At 36.9% G+C, this 17,924-nt stretch overlaps 1 protein-coding gene and 1 pseudogene across 1 annotated transcript; both read left to right on the forward strand.

Annotated features, from left to right (window-relative positions):
- Positions 1-8,804: 8,804 nt before the first annotated feature.
- On the forward strand, positions 8,805-10,744 carry LOC145163107 (uncharacterized; annotated as a pseudogene).
- A 2,676-nt stretch (positions 10,745-13,420) lies between these two features.
- On the forward strand, positions 13,421-15,893 carry LOC145164815 (protein FAR1-RELATED SEQUENCE 5-like). Its single transcript, XM_079083487.1, has 5 exons — positions 13,421-13,562; positions 13,656-13,721; positions 13,819-13,896; positions 13,958-14,753; positions 14,846-15,893. The coding sequence occupies exons 1-5, from the start codon at positions 13,421-13,423 to the stop codon at positions 15,891-15,893; spliced, it is 2,130 nt and encodes a 709-aa protein (XP_078939613.1).
- Positions 15,894-17,924: the final 2,031 nt, after the last annotated feature.

Raw genomic sequence — 17,924 nt, forward strand, 5'->3', positions numbered from 1 at the left:
AGTGTGGGTCTATTCCAATGCTCAATACAAATTTCATAAGCACTCATAAACTTTGCAGCAAACCTTTGCTATGTCTAAAACTTTTCAGACAATCTACAAACAAATTTATGACAATCTTCCTTCATATCTACTTCCAACATATGAACGATTGTGGACTGTTCGAATAATCTTATTATTCAGGAAGTCAAAACATGCAAAATTGAAACAATAGATAAATAATCAACACAAGATAGAAGCTTTCTTATAAATAACACACCTTTATTTAATCATCAAATGTTGAATACATGATCATCCATTACAAGTTTCCTACCTATCTAATCTAAACTAATATCGTCCTTCAGCCCTACGCTCCTAGCGTGCTGCAAATGTTTAACCCTACTCAGTCCCTTCGTGAGGGGATCTGCTGGGTTATCTTCTGACGATACCCTCTTCACAACGAGGAGTCCCTCTTCTACCCGATGTCTAATAAAATGGTATTTCCTGTCGATATGTCGAGATCTGCCATGATCCCTTGGTTCCTTGGTTAAGGCAACCGCTCCTTCATTATCACAGAAAATTTCCATGGGCTCCTTTATGGATGGCACAACTCCAAGGTCTCCAATGAAGTTCTTCAACCATATAGCCTCCTTTGACGCCTCGCTTGCCGCAATGTACTCTGATTCGCACGTTGAATCAGCTACGGTTTCTTGCTTGGAACTTTTCCAAGTCACTGCTCCTCCATTCAGGGTAAAGACCCAGCCCGACTGCGATCGGTAATTATCCCGATCTGTCTGGAAACTAGCGTCACTGTACCCTCGCACCCTTAAGTCATCACTCCCACCCAGGACTAGAAACCATTCCTTAGTCCTACGTAGGTACTTAAGAATATTCTTGACAGCAATCCAATGTGCCCTACCAGGATTCCCTTGATATCTGCTGACCATGCTCAAAGCGAAAGCCACATCAGGGCGAGTACAGGTCATAGCGTACATAATTGAGCCAACTGCGGAAGCGTAAGGTACTCGGCTCATATCAGCTATTTCTGCCTCTGTACTCGGGCTCTGAGTCTTACTCAGTTTGGTATTGCATTGGATTGGTAACTCCCCTTTCTTGGAATTTTCCATACTAAAACGTTTTAGTACCCTTTCCAAGTATGTATCCTGACTGAGTCCTATCAGTCTCTTACTTCTGTCTCTCACTATCCTTATTCCCAGAATATATGCAGCCTCTCCGAGGTCCTTCATAGCGAAACACTTCCCAAGCCAGGACTTGACCTCCTGCAATGTTGGGATGTCGTTTCCTATGAGTAGTATGTCATCGACATACAATACGAGGAAGCTCACTATACTCCCACTGGCCTTGACATATACACATGACTCATCTTCATTTCGCAGAAAACCAAACTCTTTGACCTTCTCGTCAAAACAAAGATTCCATCTGCGAGATGCTTGCTTTAATCCATAAATGGATTTCTCAAGCTTGCACACTCTATTTGGATGCTTTGCATCGACAAAACCCTCTGGCTGATTCATGTAAACATCCTCAGCCAACTTCCCATTTAGGAAAGCGGTTTTTACGTCCATCTGCCAAATTTCATAATCATGAAACGCAGCTATCGCAAGCATTACCCTAATAGACTTTATTTTCGCAACTGGTGAGAAGGTCTCATCATAGTCAACTCCAGGAGTTTGAGTAAAGCCCTTCGCGACCAATCGCGCTTTATAAGTGTGCACTTTCCCATCCATGTCTGTCTTCTTCTTGAAGATCTACTTGCACCCGACCGTCTTACGACCTGGCACATTGTCAACCAAATTCCAAACTTGGTTGTCATACATGGACTGAATCTCGCTATCCATTGCCTCTTTCCATTTAACAGACTCTGGGCCTGCCATGGCTTCCTTGTAGCTGTTAGGTTCGTCCAAATTTACTAGTGTACTATCACTAATAAACGTATCCCCGTCAGTAGTAATATGGAAACCATAAAACTGGGGTGGAACAACAACTCTACTTGAACGTCTAAGAGGTAAGGACTGGTCAATAGGTTCAACAGGAGTTTCCTCCTCAGGTTGCATGCCAGTGTCAGAGGTTCCTTCTTCTCCTGACTCTTGAAGCTCTTCAAGGTCAATTCGACTCCCACTGTCTTCTTGGCTTATGAGTTCTCTTTCTCTGAAAACCCCTCTCCTAGCAACAAAGACAACATTGTCATTTGGTCTATAGAAGAGATAACCAAAAGACTTCTGTGGATAGCCGATGAAATAACACTTCTCACTACGAGGTTCTAGCTTGTCGTGAGTCTCTCGTCTTACGAAAGCTTCACAACCCCAAACCTTGATATGTGCTAACGAGGGAGCTTTCCCTGTCCACATCTCGTGAGGTGTTTTGGTAACCTTCTTGGTGGGAACTAAGTTAAGGATATGGGCGGCAGTCTCCAAGGCATACCCCCAGAATGAGATTGGTAACGAAGCACGACTCATCATAGAGCGAACCATGTCCAACAAGGTTCGATTACGTCTCTCAGCCACACCATTCAATTGTGGCGTTCTAGGAGGCGTCAATTGTGAAACTATTCCACACTCTTTCAGATAGTCGTGAAACTCAAGACTTAGGTACTCTCCCCCTCGATCAGATCGAAGCATCTTGATTTTCCTGCCCAACTGATTCTCTACTTCATTCTTGAACTCTTTGAACTTTTCAAAGGTTTCTGACTTCTGCTTGATTAAGTAGATATATCCATATCTGCTATAATCATCTGTAAAAGTCACGTAGAAGCGACAAGCGTCCCTTGTGGTGGATCTAAAGGGTCCACATACATCTGTGTGTATGAGATCCAATACACCCTCACCCCTTTCACATGTGCCGGTAAAGGGTGACTTGGTCATCTTCCCAAGGCAGCGCCGATCAGGGATATCTGCATGCGGATGACCATAGTAACTCCGCTGTTGGAGCAGATCCGAGAGGCCCAACAGGAGGCTATAAAGGAGGAACATCGGAAGAGCGAGCGTATTGTGGGTCAGGTTTCCTCCTTCGACTATGATAGTCGAGGGTTGTTGACCCTCCACCGTAGGGTGTGGGTCCCCTATCATGGAGGCGTGCGTCAGACACTGATGGAGGAGGCACACAAATCCAGATTTTCTATCCATCCCGGAGCGACGAAGATGTATAGAGATCTTCGTCTTGACTATTGGTGGCCCTGCATGAAGCGGGACGTGGCATGGTATGTGGAGCGGTGCTTGACCTGTAGGAAGGTCAAGGCCGAGCACCAGAGGCCACACGGCAAGATGCAGCCGTTAGATATTCCCATGTGGAAATGGGAAGATATTACCATGGATTTCATCACCAAGCTTCCCAGGATTGCACGGGGAGTGGATTCGATTTGGGTGATCGTGGATCGATTGACCAAGAGTGCCCATTTCATACCGATCCAGGAGAGCATCTCGGCCGAGAATTTGGCCGACATCTATATCCGAGAGGTAGTAGTTCGGCACGGAGTGCCAGTTTCAGTGATTTCCGACAGGGATGTGCGGTTCACTTCCAGGTTTTGGAAGAAGTTTCATGACGAGCTGGGTACTCGTCTGCATTTTAGCACCGCCTTTCACCCGCAGACGGATGGTCAGAGCGAGCGGACCATCCAGACGCTAGAGGATATGCTGCGGGCATGTGTTTTAGATTTCGGAGGTAGTTGGGATACTTACCTTCCGTTGGCAGAGTTCTCATATAATAATAGCTATCATGCGAGCATCGACCGTCCTCCTTTCGAGATGTTGTATGGGAGGAAGTGCAGGACCCCGATATGCTGGGGTGAGGTTGGTCAGAGGGTCATGGGGAGTACCGAGGTGGTACTCAAGACTACGGATATAATCCAGCAGGTTCGGAACAGGCTTCAGACTGCTCAGAGTCGGCAGAAGAGTTATGCCGACAAGCGTCGATCGGACCTGGAATTCCAGGTCGGAGATATGGTGCTCCTGAAAGTGTCGCCTTGGAAGGGCGTCATTCGATTCAGGAAGCGGGGCAAGCCGGGCCCAGGTATATTGGACCCTTCAGGGTTATAGCCCGGGTGGGCAAGGTGACGTATAGGCTGGATCTGCCGGCCAAACTCAGTCAGATTCATAGCACTTTTCACGTCTCCCAGCTGCGGAAGTGTCTGGTGGACGATTCGGCAGTGGTGCCTTTGGAGGATATTCAGGTTGATGACAGCCTGAACTATATTGAGCAGCCAGTGGCGATCCTTAACATGAAGTCAAAGGATCTGAGGAACAAGAGAGTGGAGCTGGTGAAGGTGCAGTGGCAGCACCGCAAGGGCTCGGAGTGGACCTGGGAGCTGGAGGACGAGATGAGGGAGCATTACCCCGAGTTTTTTCAGGATCGAGCAGCAGACTTCGAGGACGAAGTCTAAGATAAGTGGGGGAGATTTGTAGCACCCGATTCCTGGTATGTCTTTAATTCAAAGTTTTATGTATATTTTCTTGGACTCGACGAGTTGGTGGCCTAACTCGTCAAGTAGAGACGGGATCCGCGGGAAGTTTAAGTGACCTAATCGACGAGTCGGAAGACTGACTCGACGAGTAGGTGCTGTTTGAGTGAAACCCTAATTTTGAGGGTTTGCACCCTATTTAAACGCCTTAACTCAGCCTCCATCGCCCCTATCACTCCTAGAACACCTCAGATAGAAACCCTAGCCGCTTTGAGTGATCTAAGGCCATTTTTGGTGCTTTTGAATAGTTTGTGAAGCTTGGAAGGAAGGAAGAAGCTTGGGAATTCGAGTTGGGGCTTGTGGATCCAGAGATCTTACTCCATTTTCAGCTTAAGCAAGGTAAATGCCCCCTGTTTTGGTCTTCCATTTGGTTGTTCATCTCTAGGGCTTAGATTTTTGGGTGCATTTAGGGCTTTCCAAGCCATTTTCGAATTGTGAAGTGTTTCATGGAGTTCTACTTCCAGATCTGAGTCATTGGAGGGGTCTCATGGCATAAAGGTGCCAACTCTATGGCCATGAGAGCCCCATGCACATTGTCAAGCTCCTTTTATGAATTTTTGAGCCAAAGACCCCTTGTATGTGCACCAAGTTTGGAACTTTACGTGTGAAATGGACATTAGGAGGACAGATCTATGGTTTTAAGGTGTTAAGAACCATTTAAATCGACTGTATAGTAATGGTCATAGAGGGACTCGGCGAGTCGCGGTGTATTGACCACCAAATACTTTCTGTGAAGGAAGCAGTTGTTAGCAAGGAAAAGTCCCGTAGATGTTTAGTCATGAAAGGGACCTGGGAATCATGGGACTCGACGAGTGTATGAACAGACTCGGCGAGTCCAAGGCAATCTCCAAACTTATGAAGACGAACTCGACGAGTTGTTCATACAACTCGGCGAGTCAAGGGCGGACTTGTTCATAGGATGGGGATGAACTCGACGAGTTGTTCATACAACTCGGCGAGTCGGATGAAGATAGTCCCGATGGTTTGAATGAAGGTGAACTCGTCGAGTTCTCGCAAGGCTCGACGAGTGATGTCGGGGTTGGACCGGGTTAGTGGAGCATGGACTTGACGAGTTGGTAGACCAACTCGGCGAGTCAGGTCAACTGGGTGTTGACTTTGACCAATGTTGACTTGCTTGGTTTAAGGATTGACCCTGGTTAGGGTTGTTTGTTCTGTTTGATGACTTGAGGGTTGTCGTGTAGGGATTGAGGAGTCGAGGAGAGCCGACCTTCACGCCAAGGACAGTTCAGACACTACACGACATCGAGGTGAGTTACCTCCCAGTAGCGGTGGGTCTACGGCCACAATGCCGGCCCACCAGTAGGAGTTGTATGATAGATGATTGTCTTTGTGATATTCATCTAGGTTTGCTACTACCTGATATGTTATATGCTGGCATGATATGTTATATGTGATAGTGGTAGTAGGGGGAGAATAGTCCCCAAGTTCGGTTGTTAGGACCAAAGGGTAGGTCGGACACCCCAAATATGTCTGACAGTATGTTATGATATGTTTATATGCTGGCATGATATGTTATATGTGATAGTGGTAGTAGGAGGGGAATAGTCCCCAAGTTCGGTTGTTAGGACCGAAGGGTAGGTCGGACACCCCAGATATGTCTGATAGTATGTTTATGTTATGATATATATGATAGTAGCAGTAGGGGGTGGAATAGTCCCCGAGGTTCGGTTGTTAGGACCGACGGGTAGGTCAGCACCCCAGAATGGCTTGACATGGGTAGGTCAGCACCCCAGAAGGGCTTGACATGGGTAGGTCAGCACCCAAGAATGGCTTGACATGGGTAGGACGGGCGCCCCAGAATGGCCCGACAATATATATATATATATATATATATATATATATATATATATATATATATATATATGCTATGTGATTGTATGGTATGTGGTATGATGGGGGAACTCACTAAGCTTTGTGCTTACAATTTTAGTTTTGGTTTCAGGTACCTCTTCGTCTAAGGGGAAGGAGTCGGCGGTGTAGCAGCGCATCACACACACACACACATGATTTTCGCATGGAGTTTTCTGGGATTGTACTCTGATTTATTTTACTTTGACATTATGATTTTCAGACACATTGTTATATTTCTGTTTGCAAATGATATGGCATGGGAAACGTTTTGGTAAACTATGTTGAGAATTACTTAATTAAAAATGAAAATTTGGGCTTGAAATTTGGGATGTTACAAATGTACTTGATGTGAACAATGTTGGTTGTAATATGAAATGTTGGTGATGAATGTGTTACGTTTCATGTGTATTCATTGTGATGATAATTCAATTATTAGTCACACGAGCCCCCGGATGTTTCCGCCGTCTGGTTCGGGGGAGTGACAAATAGGGAGATAGTTTAGGTGATATACAATAGAATGTGCGATACAAAATCAAAAGTGTTTCAAGTTGAAATGGTTGAGTTGCACGAACTTTTGAAATAAAAGAGGCCTATGTTTAAATTTCGCCAGTTACAATTTTTGATAGTTTTTTTGTATCTCATGATAAAATGGGGGAATCAATATCTCAATTCTCCTAAAACGACAGTAAATGAATCATCGTTTCCTAAACGACTTCTCAGTGATAACATTCATACATGGTAAACAATAGACAATGTTGAGTAATATATATCGAGTTCGATTTTAAATCCTCCAGTTTCTAATTTTGAAGTTCTAATTCTAAAGATTCGATTTTCTAAGACTGAAGTTTGAAATCAATTCCATTATTAAGTTTTGATTTCTTAACTTTTGATTTGGGATTTCTCGATGAACTTATGATATTTGATGATTTTTGATTTTGCATCCACAATTATAAAAAGGGATGGTAAATATAATGGTTGATTGTGGAAGCCCTCAAACGAAGTGAAGATATTGAGAAAATATGGTAAATTTTATGTTATTAAGCAACCACATTTTTATGCCCACCAAGTGTTCGATGATTTACTAAATTCATTGGAACTATTGTTTTGACATGTTTTATTCTCTTTTGATTATACTCTAGTTGGCTTTATTAGTTACTCGGAGGCCATACATAATTCCTTTGTTTTGAGATAAATTATGCTACAAACATTAATATTATCTTTTAGCTAGAATTCTACGATTGACAATATGTAATTGAGTACGTTGGTAGTTTGGTTCAAATTGTAGAAATGATGAACATTTCTAATTGAAATTTACTTTGATACCCTTAGTTTTTATATATTCCATGCTTTTGAATTTTGACAACTAGTTTGACATTACGTTAGTTATGCTATATCATTGAGTATATCTCATAATCTTTTGACATAGATTATTACGGAAAACTAATATATCAACATACATATTATGTATTAGCAGTATTACATGTGCTTGTTCAATTTGAGAAGGTAAGCCTCTAATTATGGCGAATATAGAACCAAAAACCATATGATTCCTAATGTAAATGAAATTATAAATATGAAAGAGTAAAACGTACGGGTGGTGGTGGGTCTGATTGTAAACATGTGGATTGATTGTGGTCGGTGGAAGAAATGAGCAGCAACAGAGGGCGGTGGGGCGGCGGCCGATGGCATGGCCAGACGGTGAGTGACGAATGAAAGTTAGTTGGAGAAACAATTCAACACTTGAAGCCGCAAGGAATGGAAGTGGCTGAATCATTGAATGATATTTCCATTTTTTTTGTTTAATTTTAGATGGACCAGATATATTCAGACATTTGGCTATTTAAAATGTTTATTGGGTATAAAAAATATAGGCTCATTGATATTTTTTTTTTCAAAAATCATTAGGTAGTTTCTTTCAAAATAATAAGATAATTCATATATATATATATATATATATATATATATATATATATATATATATATATATATATATATATATATATATATATATATATATATATGGGCTCACCATTTTTAATTTCTTAATTTTAATATAAATTGACAAAATGATCATTTCTACCCGCCGCGAAACAGAGGATATTCTTTAGTTTCTAATTAACACGTAGGATATTCCTCGGAGGATATCCCTTAGTTTCTAATAAACACGTAGTATATCTCTGGTTTAGAATTAACACGTAAACAATGTAACTGCTAACTGGTCACTTAATTTGCTTGCTAAAAACGGTATAATTTCCGTTGATTTTATAACTTTAATGACATATTGCAAAAAAAAAAAGTAAAAAATAAAAATAAATTAATGATCAATTTGGGAGCCAAAACTTTATTTCCATATTTTACAAATTAGGAATAAACGTGACATTTATTAAATTACGCCAGTCAAAAAAAAAAAAAAAAAAAGTTGACTTGGGAATATGATGAAAACCTAAATGCGGTTTACTGCTAACAAATGCTAGCAGTTGCAAGTCGTTTAGCTCGCAATTTTAGTTGCCCGTGATTATGGTATTGATGACAAACCCAAAAATCGTTTCTTCTTTTATCGTCTCCCATCACCTCAAAAAGTTCAAAGGTTCCTTCACTACTCATTCTTCCCTTCTTTTTTGTAGAAATCCTTCTTCAATTTTTGAATTCAGAATCGGAATCTGCTCCCCCAAAACGATTTTAGGTTCATTTCTTTCAGCCTTTTCTTCTCGTCCTCGAAGACTGCATAATAATTATCAGTCTATGTTTGAAAATATCGACGATGCCCTCAAACTGTTTGATGAAATGACACAGAGGCAACCTCTGCCATCTGTTGTTAAATTCAACCAGTTATTGCAAGCTGTTACCAAAATGAAGCACTATTCTTGTTCAATTGAACTTTTTAAACAAATGAACGTGATTCGTATTCCTGTAGATGTGTACACTATTACCATTGTGATAAATAGTTGTTGCCAAATGTATCATACCAGAGAAGGTTTTGCAGTCCTAGGCTATGGCCTCAAACATGCTGTTTTACCTAATGTCTGGACTTTCAGTACACTATTAAATGGACTCATCCTAGAAGATAAAATCATCAAAGCAGAAAGGTTATTCAAGAAACTGATAAAAAAGGAACTTTTTGAACCTGATACAATCATGTACAACACTATGATTAAAGGGCTTTGCAAAATTGGCTGGCATTAACGATACAGCCATTGCTTTGCTTGAACTAATGGATGAAAGGGGTTGTAAACCTGATGTGGTAACATATACCACCATCATTGATAGTCTTTGCAAGGACAAAATGGTAGATGATGCTTTAAAGCTTTTCAAAAAAATGGTCTTCCACAAATACATCCAACCTAATGTTGTCACTTACAACTCTTTGATTCATGGACTTTGTAACTTATGCCGTTGGAATGAGGTCTCTAAAATGCTCCAAGAAATGAAAGAGGAAAAGATCTCTCCATGTGTTGAAACATATAATATATTAGTGGATGCGCTTTGCAAAGAAGGAATGGTGGAAGATGCAAATGGTGTGATCAAGTTAATGATCCAAAGAGGGATTGATCCTGATGTGGTGACATACACTTCACTTATTGATGGGTATTGTTTGCGAGGTGAAATGAGCAAAGCTAGGGAAGTTTTTGATTCGGTTGAAATTCATGGTGTGGTCCCTAATATTATTACTTATAGTAGTTTATTGAATGGGTATTGTAAAAATTTAAAGATAGAAGATGCCATGCATATGTTTCAGGAAATGATTAAAAAAGATATGAAACCCGATGTAATCACTTACACCACCATGTTACAAGGATTGTTTCGAGTTGGACATTGTAAAGATGCATATGATCTCTTTAATGAGATGCGAGCACACAACGAGATTCCAGATGAATGCACTTACACAATAGTTTTGGAGGGTCTATGCAACAATAATCAAGTGGAGGAAGCACACATCAGCTTTTCTGGATAGTGTGACTTGCAACGTTTTTCTCCAAGGAATTCTCAAAAACCAACAACATGATTTGGTAGAGATGCTTTTAAAAGAAGTGGAAGGAAGAGGTTTCACACTTGATGCTACAACTGTATCACTATTACTTGATCATATCAAAGCTAGGTCTTTAGATGCTTCTTTGCTTAAGTTGATTGGTAAACTTGTGCCAAAGGAAGGAGTTGATGCTCCTTGTTTTACGGTGTAGATGGTATTTGGTTTTCTAAAGGTAATGCTTTTACAGTGTATTGTATAATTGTATTCTCATTAATGGTGCAAGCGAATGTTTGGTTACATAGCATGCGAAAGAAGTTGGTTCCTCACACCAACTTTGCCTTATCTGTTACATTGGTTATGTAAAAACATTGCAAAAAATTTTCATTTTAGGCCAAAACAGTTAAATGTATTTTTTTTTTTTTGCCGGTTGTAAGCAAAAATTGTCTATTTGCTCATGTCTTCTTTATGTGGTAGTAACAGTAGATTCCTTTTCTTATGCCATGTTTTAAAGATTCTATCCAGTTTGACTAATAGTCAAACACTTATATTAAAATATATGACATGTGAGGTACTATAAATCTCTATTAGTGACGGAGGTCAAATGTCTAAAACCCCAATTGAGCACACTAATTGCTTGTTTTTTGCAATGTTGCAGAAATCGGTATTGGCGGCCGATTAATCGTTTGGCGGCCTTAAACCGACTACGATTAGGGTGCTTGACGGAAATTGGTCAAAATCGGTCAAAGTCAGCCTTGGCGGTCTCGGCGGTCATAGGCGGGAATTTTTTAAAAAATTCAAAAAATTTTAATTTTCAAATATTACACCAAAATTTTAAAATTTCAAATTTTTATGCTTTCAAATTTTAAAATATGAAACTAAAATTTTCAAATTTTAAATTTTTAAATTTTTAAATTTTCAAATACTTAGTTTTTTAGGGAATATTAATTTTTTAAATAATTTTATTAATAATTAAGGGTCCTCGATTAATCTCCGATTAATCCCCACCTAATCCGATTAATCGCTTATCGCCAGTCGACCGCCGAACGATTTTTACAACCTTGGTTTTTTGTAATCGTTTTAAAATAATTAGAAAACAATATTTTGTTGGGTTTTTTTATAAGTACCCTCTTTTTTCCCAATTCCACCACTCTTATTTGATTTTTTGTCTTTTCTTTTTCCTTCCTTTTTTTGTTGTTTTTAATTATTATTATTATTATTATAAATTTCGCACAAAATTTTAACATTTGGGCGATATTATAAATTTAAAGGGCTATATAAAATCAGTTTTTAAATATTTTTTATATTTTAATATTAATATTATTATTTTTATTATTATTATAAATTTCAAACAACATTTTATAGATCGGGCATTATAAATTCGAATGACTATATAAAATCGGAACAAAAACAAAGTTTGTCCCTATTAATTACGGATATTAATTGGTATGGTATTACAATTATATATATATATATATATATATATATATATATATATATATATATATATAGAGAGAGAGAGAGAGTGAGAGAGAGAGAGAGAGAAAGAGAGAGAGAGAGGTTCAAATGTGGATCCCACATATATTGTGTGGATGTAGGGATCATTCTAGACCAAATTAATTAATTAATTAATTAAGATATTATTCCCAATCAAATCCCTTGTTTTTAGCCTAATTAGAGATATAATTTTAATTTGTAATTTTTTATCCTTTAACCCATATGTAATCTTTGTACGTCTGACTTCATGTATACCATCCTCGTTCGTTTTTTTTCTTTGAAATTGCAATGGAGCATCCAAACAATAATCAAGATCAGGTACAAATGAATTACAGTTTGTGTTTATATAATTAACAAATTCGATACAATATGTGTTAGTATCATATTTTTTTTCAACAACATCCAAACAACGATTTCAATGTTCAAATGGATCTTCCTCCGACAAATGCAAGTAAGATTCAAAAAAGAAGATGTTCGATTTGTAATAAGTTGGTGAATCATGACATGCGAAATTACCCATTTGCCAGTAAATCAACTTAGAACTTTAGTTGTTTGGAGTTTATGTTTCAATAAAAATAAGTTTTCGCTTATATATATATATATATATATATATATATATATATATATATATATATATATATATATATATATATATATATATATATATGGGTTGATTCTATCAAAGAAGCTTTAGAAGCTTTAGGTATTTTCATCATGTAATTCAAATAAATCCATACATTATTTGATGTATGGGTAGATTTTATTATATTAATTGGTGTTTTTTTAGTCTATATAATGAGCAATATCGTTTTTGTTTTAATGTTACACAAGTATGTTTGAATTATTCAACAATGTAAACTTAAATGCTCAATAATATTGTAAATGTGATAATGCAATGTGAAGTTGTATGAATTTATACATTGCGATTCTGAAAGAAAAGGAAACAGATTTATAGTCTTACCATTGTATATTGATGTTTTAGAATATTTGTAATTTAAATCGTTTACAGAATTAATATACGTATTTAATAAAAGTAAAATGTTGCTGCAATTCTGCCAAAATTATGGGCTTATAAGGATAAAAGAACCCATAAGTTCAATAGTACTCTGGAAGAAAAGTGAAACAAAATTATATTATTGTTATTAGTATAATTCTGTTTATAAGGTTTTTTTCATGTAATTTGTTTATAACAATCAGGTATTTAGTTGCTAAAATATAAATATTATAGACATTCTGTCAAAATTCCGTGTAATTACCATAATTTTTTTACATGAGTAATTTATTTTTGATTTCAGATCACCATTCAATTTTAGATAATATATTCAATTTTTAGAACATAATGTCAAGGAGCCAAGTTACCAAATCTAAAACTAATTAACAAAATATTCTCATAAAACAAGATATTATCAATTAATGAATGATATCTTTAAATATATATATATATATATATATATATATATATATATATATATATTAAAATCATAAAATCATTATTAACTTAATAGTCCCTGATATCACGTGTTACCAGTTACACCGATTTGGATTGTTTGTTCTTTGAAATTCCTATTGATCAAGTCGATTTTTTTTCATTTTTCTATTCTTTCTACAGATCGGTGTATGTTATCATATTCATTCTAATGGAGGAGCAAGTACTTTCAATTGATGAACAAGTAATTCCTATAAATTATAAAGAACAACAAGAAGAGTTTGAATTTTCTGAGTACGATACACTTGACAATGTAACTTTGCAGATTGTTGATACTAGTAACATCAATGATTGTGAGTTTATTGTTATATATGAAGTATCTCATTTTTCATAATGTGTTCTGTAATAAACATTTAAATGTCAATTATGAATTTGTTTCTTGTAAGGCGGTTATTCATATGCCAACCTTGGTTCTAACACACTCTACAACGACAAATTGTCAATTGGTGAAAGTAGTAAATCTAATGAAGATGATTCTTTTAATTATTTAATGTTCTCAATACCAATAGAATTTAACTCTATATATTTTAATTTCATTCCTTTTGTTAGTAGAATTTGAAGATGCAGAAATCGACAATTACTCATCTGATGACGATGATATAGCACAAAATATCGATCTACTACGTGGTAACATATATTTTAACCCAATAATTTGACTGTATACCTATTTATGATTTATTACTTTCAGAACAATCAGCTGCTGATCATGATTACGTTTCACCTGGTCGCTCACTGTATTGGGCTCCCGAAGTATCTGATCATATTACGCCAAAGATCAAATCAGTATATGATTCATATGCTGATGCTCTTAGAATGTATAAAAACTATGCATTAGAAGTTGGATTTGATGTGAGACTTAGGACTCTTAGAACATCAATGTATAAAGTTATTACTGAAAGACATTTATTCTGCAACCGTGAAGGCAAGCCCAACACTGGTAAAGTGGATACTTTGGACATTCAACACAATAAGCCTAAAAGAAGAAAAGATTCATTCAGGGTGGATTGCAAAGAAAAGATTTTTTTAAAGATAATACATGACACTGTAAAGTATGTGGTTCATGATTTTACCGATAAACATTCTCACGCTTTGTTTAGTAAGGAAACTATTCACTTATCACGTGCCAAGAGAAAACTTGATTACGCACAGGAAAGTTTTATTCACAACATGTCCAAACAAAACATTGGTGCGACAAAAGCACATAGATTTTATACCGGCATACCTGGTTGTCATTCTGATCGAGGCTTGGTTTCTGACTTCAAAAATAGTACGAGAAATCTTAATTGTTTCATAGGTGGGAGGGATTCCAAATTTCTTGTTGACAAAATGAACGAAAGGAAAAAATATGTCCCAAACTTTACTTTTGAGTATAGAATTGTCGACAAGAAGCTAAATACACTTTTTTGGGCGGATGAGACAGCTAAGTTTAACTATAATGCTTTTGGGGATGTTGTATCACTTGATGCCACGTTCAACACAAATAGGTATGTTAAACAGATATCAATTGAAATTTCTACCAATTCAGAGTTTCGTAATCGTTTCCATGGTTTAATATGGAATTCTAAGTTTCATTCAGGGTGGATTGCAAAGAAAAGATTGTTTTAAAGATAATACATGGCACTGTAAAGTATGTGGTTCATGATTTTACCGATAAACATTCTCACGCTTTGTTTAGTAAGGAAACTATTCACTTATCACGTGCCAAGAGAAAACTTGATTACGCACATGAAAGTTTTATTCACAACATGTCCAAACAAAACATTGGTGCGACAAAAGCACATAGATTTTATACCGGCATACCTGGTTGTCATTCTGATCGAGGCTTGGTTTCTGACTTCAAAAATAGTACGAGAAATCTTAATTGTTTCATAGGTGGGAGGGATTCCAAATTTCTTGTTGACAAAATGAACGAAAGGAAAAAATATGTCCCAAACTTTACTTTTGAGTATAGAATTGTCGACAAGAAGCTAAATACACTTTTTTGGGCGGACGAGACAGCTAAGTTTAACTATAATGCTTTTGGGGATGTTGTATCACTTGATGCCACGTTCAACACAAATAGGTATGTTAAACAGATATCAATTGAAATTTCTACCAATTCAGAGTTTCGTAATCGTTTCCATGGTTTAATATGGAATTCTAAAATTGAGCCACAAGCATTTGAGGCTGGTTGGGAATGTTTGTTGAGGGATTTCAATATTACAAATAACAAGTGGTTGAATGCTATATACGGGTTGCATAGATTATGGATCCCAACATTCTTCAAGGACATACCAATGTCTAGTCTTATGCGAACTACGTCATTATCCGAAAGCCAAAACTGGTCATTTCAAAACAATACCCTTTCTGGTTTGTATCTTGTCGCTTTTATGATGTCTTTTGAGACTAATTTGGAACGACAAAGACATAATCAGATTCTCAATGATTTTAAGACTTCCAACACTTTTCCTAAAATAATCAAACATATTCCGTATGAAATTCATGCATCCAAAGTGTACACCCGTACCATTTTTTACCAAGTTCAGGAAGAGATTTTAAAATCTGAGGAAACCTGTTTCCAAAATTGTGTGTCATCTGAAGATGGTGTTGACACAATTACTATATTGGAGAAAAAAACATTATAACTAGGCAAACTCAAAAGGAAATAGGTGATGAAACATGCAGGAATATCATTATGATAGAATTCTCAAGGATATTGAATTAAAGGTACATATACTTTATTATTTTATAATATTTCATTTCATTGAAGTGAAATTTAATTACATCATCTCAATTTTTAATATTCCATTTTTTACAGGTTACACATTCAACAGTAGAAGATACCTTCTGATGGGTTTGAGCCATAAGAACATTCCTATGTGCACATACAAACCCTAATGCTTGGATCTAGGTTTCTCTAATTGAACATGCATTGTATCCAAGACTTCTAATGATAATTCTAGTATAAAAACAATGAGAAATCAGATTTAGAAGATTACCTTGAATCACTTGCTTGAATCTTCTTGTCCTTGGAGCTTTAGAGTCACAAGTGTCACTCCTCTAATGGCTTACAAACGCCAACTAGCAAGAGGATGATTATGGAGAGAGAAGAGGGGAGCAAGAAATCGGCCAGGGTTTCTTCAAAGACAAGAGTGTCGATTTTCCTTGACCCCTAGGGTCTATTTATACTAGTGAGGCTCCTAGGGTTTCACCCTTAAACCCTAATTGGATAACTTAGGCCCTAAGCAATCCAATACCCTAATGATAAGCCTTGGACGAATTCTAGGTCTATCCTAAGCCCCAAAACCGTCCACCCCTTATCTATAAGGGATAATAGCCCAAAGTACAACTATCATACATTTGACAGTTTATGCCCCTTTATTCAATTAATCTCTTTAAGTCACCAAATTAATTCCTAATTAACTTATGACTTATATTAATCAAATAACAATATTATTATTCCTTATATTATTCTCATAATATATTAATAATATTTCTTCTCTCATTATAAATCATCCTGTCAAGTTGCTATGGTGAAGGCAACCCAAAAGGACCATGCACAACCGGGTCAAATACTTGCCAAATATAGTTGCAGCCTTAGACACTATTCCAAAAGTCTCCCACTTGGATAAGTCTAGTAACTATATATACAAGTATAATCCGATTAGCAATCGTAGCTCTCAAAGACGCTGTCAAACTCTGATCTTATCAATTTTGTCCTTTAGATAAGGGATCGTACAGTCCTCTGTTTAGATATCATGCAGACATTTATATGGAACCAATTGTCTAGCATTTGGTTTCTCGATCTCAGATTTATTTGACATAGAACTTAATCGAACACATCAATTCAGTTCTGACCGGGCCCGACACATAAGTCAAATCAAATCATCGAGCGGCCGAGATATCGCTTTTAGCCTCTTAGGATAAAAGTAACAGATAAACTTCGACTTATATGCATTTACTTATTCATTAATCAATCATACACAACAATGCGTTTTATAACATCAATTTACTGATGCAGTTTCGCATTATCAATGTACAACCAATTAACAAATAACAAACCATATATCTAGGTTTTAAGACCATATGATATTATCGTCTTGCGATCACCCTTTTTGACAGATTCCATAAGGTGATTCCAGCAAGCGCGGGTTTGTTCCAATGCTCAAAACTAGTTCATAAGCACTCATGAACGTTGCAGCAAACTTTTGCTATGTCTAATACCATTTAGACAATCTACATACCAATTCATGATAATCTTCATTCATACCTACTTCCAACATATGAACGATTGTGGATTGTTTGAATAATTCGATTATTCTAAATAAACTCAATTATTCTGGAAGTCAAAACATGCAAAGTGAAACAATAGTTAAACATTTAACATAAGACAGTAACTTTACTTATAAATAATACTCCTTTATTTATTCATCAAATGTTAAATTACATTTATCTATTACAAGTTTCTAAAATCATCTAATCTAATCTAATATCATCTCTCAGCCCAATACTCCTAGCATGCTGCAAATGCTTAACCCTACTTAGTCCCTTCGTAAGCGGATCAGCTGGGTTATCTTCTGATGATATCCTTTTCACCATGAGGTGTCCTTCTTCTACTCGATGTCTAATGAAATGATATTTTCTGTCGATATGACAAGATCTACCATGATCCCTCG

Source organism: Lactuca virosa, chromosome 3 (genome assembly GCF_052849685.1).
Source record: "Lactuca virosa cultivar CGN04683 chromosome 3, Lactuca_virosa_CGN04683_v6, whole genome shotgun sequence".
Classification (NCBI taxonomy): Eukaryota; Viridiplantae; Streptophyta; class Magnoliopsida; order Asterales; family Asteraceae; genus Lactuca; species Lactuca virosa.

What these genes read in the sequence shown, in the direction of transcription:
- LOC145164815 (XM_079083487.1), top strand. Translation starts at nt 13,421, where the DNA reads ATGGAGGAGCAAGTACTTTCAATTGATGAACAAGTAATTCCTATAAAT. An exon ending in TACTAGTAACATCAATGATT is followed by an intron (nt 13,563 to 13,655) that starts GTGAGTTTATTG and finishes GTTTCTTGTAAG; the next exon opens with GCGGTTATTCATATGCCAAC. An exon ending in CAAATTGTCAATTGGTGAAA is followed by an intron (nt 13,722 to 13,818) that starts GTAGTAAATCTA and finishes TCCTTTTGTTAG; the next exon opens with TAGAATTTGAAGATGCAGAA.